At 47.5% G+C, this 7,888-nt stretch overlaps 1 protein-coding gene and 1 non-coding gene across 2 annotated transcripts; one reads left to right on the top strand and one right to left on the bottom strand.

The window, feature by feature from the left end:
* Positions 1 to 3,022: 3,022 nt before the first annotated feature.
* LOC125542017 lies at positions 3,023 to 3,128 on the top strand. The gene has a single exon (XR_007297802.1). It is a non-coding gene; the product is annotated as a U6 spliceosomal RNA (small nuclear RNA).
* A 1,876-nt stretch (positions 3,129 to 5,004) lies between these two features.
* On the bottom strand, positions 5,005 to 6,146 carry LOC125533627 (fasciclin-like arabinogalactan protein 7). The gene has a single exon (XM_048697007.1). The coding sequence runs from the start codon at positions 6,012 to 6,014 to the stop codon at positions 5,247 to 5,249; it is 768 nt and encodes a 255-aa protein (XP_048552964.1). The 5' UTR covers positions 6,015 to 6,146; the 3' UTR covers positions 5,005 to 5,246.
* Between the last annotated feature and the right edge of the window lie 1,742 nt (positions 6,147 to 7,888).

A 7,888-nucleotide genomic window follows, 5' to 3' on the forward strand; every position in this document is an offset into this window, starting at 1 on the left:
GCGTCTGTCATCGCCGCGCCCTTTCTTGGAGGTGTTGTTTGGTACCGGCGCTTCAGAGTCTAGGAGCTTGATGGGAAATCTCCGGTGGGCGCAGCGGTCGCGGGGCTTCTTTGTTTTTTTGGATCTGCCGTTGTCGGCATTTGATTCTTTTGTATTTTTTTTCTTTTCGTTTTGAGCGTGATTGTGCTGCTTCCGCCCCAGCATGTTGACTGTATTAGGTGTTTGCTATATTAATATGGCGGGGCGTAAGACTGTTTCGAGAGAAAATCAGCCGTCGTCAACAAATCATCGTTTAATTCGTCACCCTAATCTATCCTAATCTCGATCAGTAGAGCAATTCACTGCACCTGCATGTATGGGCTAGTAGCGCACTTCACAATGCCCCCAGCGACGCGGCGCACAAAGCCACGGCGGCCACGTAGTTCGCGGGCCGACCCGCTGCCCTGCACGCGGAACTTTTCCCTTCCACCTTGCCTCCAGGGGTCGTCGCGTTGCCACCCTTGGCGCCGGGCGCGCTCGCCGCGGGCGCTGCGTCGGGCGGGGTCTCCTCGACGGGGGGGCGCGCGCTGAAGATCGCCTCCGGGAGCAGCACCCTGTCGATCTCGTACACCGCCATGGGCGCGACCCCGTACACGGTGCCGAGGATCTTGGCGTTGGCCCACCTCGACAGCACGCGGATGGCCCCCGCGTCGCAAGTCACGTTCACCATGTACAGCCCGCCGGCGAGCGTCGTCACCGGGCCGACCCGGCTCAGGCCGTCGAACTCCTTGAGCGCGTAGTGCTTGGCCAGCGCGTGGTACATCATCAGGTTCTTGAGCTGGTGCTTCTTCAGACCCGACAGCACCTGCAACGGTCGCCAACATCCTATTCCTATCAGATCGAGACGATGGTATGATTATTTCTTGCGTGATGAAAAATTAAGTTACCGACGGGTGGACGGCGGCGAAGGCCCTGTCGGCGGGGGCGAAGATGGTGATGCCGTGGTGCGTCCGGTAGGCCTGGTTCTCGAACACCTCCACGAGGTTGGTCTGATTGAGGTACCTGAGGAAGGTCTGGAAGGGCCGTTCTGGCGTCAGGATCTCGGTAAGGTTGGCGCGGGGGCCCACTTCGTCGGCGAGCGGGCGGTGTGCGCCGGCGAGCGGAACGGACAGGGACAGTGCGGCGGCGAGGAGCGCAACCACCAACTTCATCGTGCAACTGCCGCAGTGCACACGTGGCCTGAGCTGAGCTGCGCGTATGTCCGTTCTTTGTGCAGAGGTGAGAGCTTCCTAATTTTGAGGCGGTTAAGAGGATCGACGCAGGACGGTGTCAAAAGACGGAGGCAAGAGAGATCGAGGAGAGCTCTTGTTCTTCAGAACGTAACTGAAAACAGACACGTTGATTCACGTGCCCAAGTAAAGTTGGCTCTCAATCTCTCATGTTTACGATATAATTCTACTCCTAGATACATCCATCTCTATGACAAGTATTTCCAGATGAAGGAAGTACAATAATACATACAAGCAGTGCATACATTATGATGTGCATCATTTACATTATGTTGTACACCATTTTGACGAATAAATAAACGATTGTGCTAATTCTCAGTCGACTGAGAATTAGCTATGTCTCAGTCAATTTGATTGATCAGTGATTTGTGGCTGAGGTAGGTATTCCTCTCGTCCAAAATACTGGGCTTTGTCCATTGGGCAGAGCGTACCTTCAGGGGCTTTGCTCCGTATCTAGCCGTGGGCTGCGGCTTGATGTCCTTTCCAAATTCTCTTTTTTGTTTTTTTATTTTCTCACTCATAGGTCTCCCATGCCAACATTTTGTATTTTTCTTTTTTGATGTTGGGCTTGTGTGTACAGTACGAATCACACTGGTGCAGCTCACTGTGTGTATACACGTACCTTTTTCCTTTTTATATTTCCTTTTTCCTTTTGTATTTTAGTGTTTTATTTATCATTTTATTTGTATAAAACTGTTTTCACTTGTATTTCTATTTTTATTTCTATTTTTATTTCTTATTTTATAAAAAATGGAAGAACTAATTTCTTTTAGAATGGACATTTTGACAAGCATTTTGCATTTTTTAAGTTTCAGTACTGTTAAATCTCAAACGGCTTAGACTTCACAAAGTCGTCAACCGTCTGCGTTACTTGCTTTAAGAATCGCATTGGATTGTGAGTTTTCTCATTTTGGCATGCTAAGGCGTGCGACCAGCTCGCTTTTTTCTGTTTCTTTTTGGCCTGGGCTCTTTCTTTTTTGTTCTTTTAGATTCTTTTTTTTCTGTCGGGCCTGTTGTTGGTTGGGGCGTGCTGGACGGGCCCAAAGTTTTTTTTGCCTTTTGTTCCTTCCATTTTTGCCATTTTTCCCTTTATTTGTTGTTGACTACCTTTTGTAGTAAACCGGGGTTGTTTGACTGCAAGGAGTTAGGGGGCTGGGGGTTGAACATGTGGATTCTCTTAAAATGTGTAATAGTTTTAACATATGTAGACTTTTTTATTGGACATTTTTTGTGCATAATTTATTTAAATATGGGATAATATGTTTATTTCACACGTATGTATGTACATATGCAAATATATTTTCCATTTTGGTATATCCTTCCTCCATACACTTTTTTAAATTTGTTTCGTTCATATCATTTGACATGATATTTTTCAAAATATTCGGTTTTTGTTTGTTACTGTTGTCAATTCATCTTCCCTATTTTTTATATTCATTTATTTTGTTCCCTTTTATATTCTGTTTTCGCGTATTCTTATTTTTATTCCATTTATATGTTCCTTTTATTTTCTTCACATTTATTTTCTTTTTTGTGATAGTTTTCTCCATTTTATGTAAACCTATTTTTTATTTTGTCGTCTTTTCGGTAGATGGAGAATTAGTGATATCTCGGTTGATTCGGTAGCCATGCATTCTAGACACTAAGTTGACGTGTCGCCGTGTGTATTTGTTTTTATGGTCTTGTTTGTCTTTATATATACTATCACCTCTTTCTTTTATTATCTTTTTAGTTAAAATGAAAAGGATATTGTTGTCTCCTCGGGGACATCTCATGAAATTGTAACAATATAGAGAAGTTTAATATGGCCCCTGTGTAAGGATGACACACACAAATTTGGAAAGAAAGAAAAGGATATTTGGACTAGTAGGGGGGTGCCGGCTAGTTGCATGTTCATCACTATACATGCAACTGCAAGTGTTGAAATTGGACTGCAACTGCATGCCCCCCAAGGCGGCTGTAACTAGGCTAGTAGGGGGATGTCGACCAATTGCATGTCCATCACTAGACATGCAACTGCAAGTATTGGAACCAGACTGCATGTGCATGGCCCCAACGCGACTGCAACTGGGCTAGTTGGGAGGTTGTCGGCTAGTTGCATGCCCATCACTAGACATATAACTCCAAGTGTTAGAACTGGATCACAATTGCATGCCTTCAACCCGACTTCAACTAGACTAGTAGGGGTTGTTGACCAATTGCTTGTCCATCACTACACATGCAACTGCAAGTGTGAACCAGATTGCAACTGCATGCCCCCAATCTGACTGCAACCGGGCTAGTAGGGGGGGGGGGTTGTTGGCCAGTTGCATGTCCATCACAAGACATGCGATTACAAGCGTTGAAACATGAATGTGATTGCATGCCCCTCAACGCATCTGCAACTGGGCTAGTAGGGGGTTATCGTCCAGTTGCATGTCCATCACTAGTCATTGCAACTACAAGTGTTGGGACCGGACTCAACTACATGGCCCCCAACACGACTTCAACTGAGCTAGTAGGGGGTTATCGTCTAGTTGCATGCCAATCAATGGACATGCAACTGCATGGACCCCAATGCGGTTGCAACTGGGCTAGTAGGGGAGTTATCAACCAGTTGCATGTCCATCACTAGACATGCAACTGCAAGTGTTGGAACCCAATTGCAACCGCATGCCCCCAACGTGACTGCAAATGGGCTAGTAGGGGGGTTGTCGACCAGTTGATGTCCATCACTAGGCGATGCAAATTCAAGTGTTGAAACCCGGCTGCAACTGCATGGCCCTCAATGTGACTCTAACTGAGCTAGTAGGGGGTTGTCGGCCAGTTGCATGTCCAACATGAGACATGCAACTATACGACCCTAGTGCGACAGCAACTGCGTGTCCCACAGTGAGACAACAACTAGGTCGATATGTGGTTTATCAGCCAATCGCATGTCCATCCCTAGACATGCAATTAGAAGTGTTGTAACCCAACAACAATTGTATGACTCCCAACGCAACTGCAACTCATGGTGAGAGGGGATTGTCTTCAGTTACCTTTTCACAACATTTTTAAATATTCATGCATTTTCTTTCTTTTTATTTTCATTTTTTGTTCTCAATTTTTTAAGACAAAAACATGAATTTTATTTGAATTGTGATCTTTTTAAAAACATGTAATATTTGTCAAATTTTAAAAATTGTGAACTCTCTTCAAATTTGCGATCAACTTTTGAATTCATGAGCATTTTTTCAAATTCATAAATATTTCTTAACTTTTTTTGTGCAATTAGTACATACAAACACCACATACACCATGCGTGCAATATGTCTACATCTTATTTTTTAAAGTATCACCACTTGGTTACGCGCGCGCGCACACACATACACATAGACTAACCCACGTTATTGCATTTCCATTGTTAGGGCGCAACTTAATTTAGAAAAACAGTGTACATGGTTTTCTTTTTTACTATCTATTGTTTGTTTTTTTACTCGTTTGTTAGATAAATGATTTTTTAATGATACATAATGATTCAACGCGTACATCCTTTTCCTCTAGTTTTTTCTTCATTGTTTACCTTTTTCTTCAGCTTCTATGTAAAAGTGAGCGAATATTTTGTGGTCCTCCGATGGTTTGTCAACAAAACAAGAAAAATCACAAAGAAAAATACAAGAAACCCAACAAATAGACAAAACAGCCTAAAGAAACTATGCAGCGAGACAAGTCCATTGAAAAAATAAAAGAAGAAAAAGATAGAGAGAGAGAGACGGGCCCAGCTCAAGACAAGAATTGAAAGCAACGGGCCAGTACAGGTGCATGGATAATACGCTGCTTACAAAGGTGGAGGGCGCTGCTATGGAAAAAAAAAAAGATGGATGACATCATCGACTTAGACTTCGCGAAGTCTAAGTCGACTGAGATCTAGACACACCCATAAATGAATTTACAAACACTTTCTGGAAGGAAATAAAAATTCATGGCGCGTGCCATCGCATGCAAAGAATTATCGGACTACGCCATCAAAAGCCCGGAGACCAGAAGAACCACGTAGCCAAATGCAAGGCTCCCTGCGCCAACGACCCGGCACGACGAACTCTTGGCGTCCGCATTGTCACTGGCAGCACGCTCGCTGGCGCCCGGGGCGTCGGCCGTCGCCTTGCCCCCACGTCCCGGCGCCGGCGCCGGCGCAGGCACGGGCGCCATCTCCGGGGCGGCCGGGAAGATCTCCTTGGGCAGCAGCACCCTGTTGAGCGCGTACACCGCGACGGGCGACGTCGAGTACACGCTGCTGGCGAGCTTGGCGGTGGCCCAGCCCGACACGACGCCGATCGTGCCGGCGGCGTATGTGACGTTCACCTTGTACGCGTACATGGACACCGGGCTCGCCGCCGCCAGCTTGGAGAAGGCCGAGAGCGGGTAGTACCTGGGCATGGCGTGGTGCAGCATGAGCGACCGGAGCTGGTCGGTGGTGAGGTTGGACAGCACGGTCTCGTTGAGGGCCGCGAACGCCGAGTCCTGGGGCGCGAAGACGGTGATGCCCTGCTTGGTGTCGTTGGCCTGGCTCTGGAACGTCTTGATCACGTCGGTCATGGTGAGGTACTCCAGGAACTTGCCATACGGCCCGGCGAGGGAGAGCAGTTCGGCGAGCTCGACGTAGCGCGGGGCCGGCGCCGGCGCCGGGGTCTCGACGATCGGCGCCCGTGCCTTCTGGGACAAGGCGCCGCGGGAGAGCGCCAGGCAAAGCAATGCGCTGACAAGAACAGCCGTCTTGGGCTCCATTTCTGCAAAACTTGATGGTGTGCGTTACAGGACTTGCTACAAAAGTGCAGATGATGAGCAACTGCACCTGATCGATCGAGGCTGTGGTGAATCTCTACGAAGGCAAGACGTATTTATAGCACATGGTACTTTGATGGATGGTATAAAACTATAGTCTGGAAGTACAGGCCGGGGTTGGCGCTCAGCTGGTGTTAGCTATGCTGTCGATGTTGAGTGGTCAACTGAAGATCTGAACACGGTGATATGGTTCGGGAATGTTTTGTCTGCAGGTAGCGGGGTGACTGCAATTTTGTTCTTCTGATCTGCAGGAACGCTGCGGGTACGTCGGAACAAACAGGATCCGCTTTGGGTTCAGTAAAGTTTTCTCGGGCTGTGATTTTACAGCGATGTCAAAACCTTCTGGCATAGTACTATATTGTGATGATAGTTGAGCACGTGTGCTTAGCCCTTCAGTTGCCTTGCGATTTACACGGCCGGACGTTCCACGCGACAGATACTCCAATTTATTTGTTTTTGAAAAATGAGCTTTTCTAAAATAGAATAGTACAATTTGGATTATCTAGAGAATAGATCAAGACCGATGAGTATTAAAATGGGAGCACCGACGGAATGCACAGCGGAACCCTCTACAAAAATGCAGAATAGACGTGGAAACTGTTCTCTAGAGGACATGCCAACTGATATTTATTCGTTAAACAAACCAGTGCTGTGTCGGCCAACTCAAAACACAGGTATGATGAATGATGAAATCAAATAATAATGTAGTGTTATATATAGTATAACACGCTCTGAATCTCTGATGCACGTAGTTGTGCTGCACTGCGGGTGCACAAACTCTTGTCCCCGGCGAAAGCTGGAGACGTGCACGCCGCGAGAATTCTGTCTCGGCGCTACTGGGATGCCACCACCCCGAGTCTCACCAGCGCACGTACAGACGAGCATAGCCAAGCCAGATAATAGCATACATGTCCATGTCACGGCTGATACCCGAATCACATTTCACGCGTGCGAGGAAGGAAGCACGACTTAACGAAACGTGTGCGCCTGCCTCGTTTCTGTCTCCCCATTATTCTCTCTGGCAGAGGAGGAACCAGCGAGTTTTTTACGGGCAAGAAGCAAGTGGAGCTTTATTCTTCGTTTGTTCTTTGAGCTCGGCAGTAGTTGGTGTTTACTTGTCATTTGAATCTCGGAAGCAAATGAGTTTCAGTGGAAGCGAAGGGGTTGAAACGGTAAACACATAATGACTCTTGAAGGACCTGTTTAATTGAGACCTAATTTTTTTCTGGAGCGGATTGAGATATAAGGACATCTTCAACGCGATGCACCAAAACGCCACTAAACGTCTGGAGAGTGCGGTCCAAACATATTGTGTCACCCAACGTCGTTCATCAAATGCCCGCGGACCAATCCACATGTTCAAATCCATCAAACTGAAAACAAAGCTCGGGAGGTTTGGAGGAATCCAAACATCCCCACGTCAAACTCTGGCACACCTGATCCACCCAACCCCCCCCCCCCCCCCCCCCCCCCCCCCCCCCCGAAAATTGTAAACACGCTGAATGTTTACTGAGTTTTACAGGCTCTTTCCAAACTAATCTTCTCTCCCCCCTCAAATTTCAGCGGGGTGGGCCCCTCACTTTATTTCTACTCTATATCCACACCCATCAAGACTGTCGCTGCTGCTACACCATTCCGGCCGCCTCCCAGTTTTGCCGGACCGCCGCTTCTCCGCACATGCGCATTGTACTTCGCCGTCGTTCCATCCGTGGATTCGCCCGCGTCCCAGGGATCATCCGCCCCCTGCCGACACCGTCCATGCCGGACACCATTGTAGCGTCCAAGACGCGATTCTATCCCAATCACGTGATGAATTC

Source organism: Triticum urartu, chromosome 2, assembly GCF_003073215.2.
Source record: "Triticum urartu cultivar G1812 chromosome 2, Tu2.1, whole genome shotgun sequence".
NCBI lineage: Eukaryota > Viridiplantae > Streptophyta > Magnoliopsida > Poales > Poaceae > Triticum > Triticum urartu.

Bases quoted from the DNA above. Each gene is read 5' to 3' on its own strand.
- LOC125533627 (XM_048697007.1), bottom strand. From the start codon at position 6,014: ATGGAGCCCAAGACGGCTGTTCTTGTCAGCGCATTGCTTTGCCTGGCG.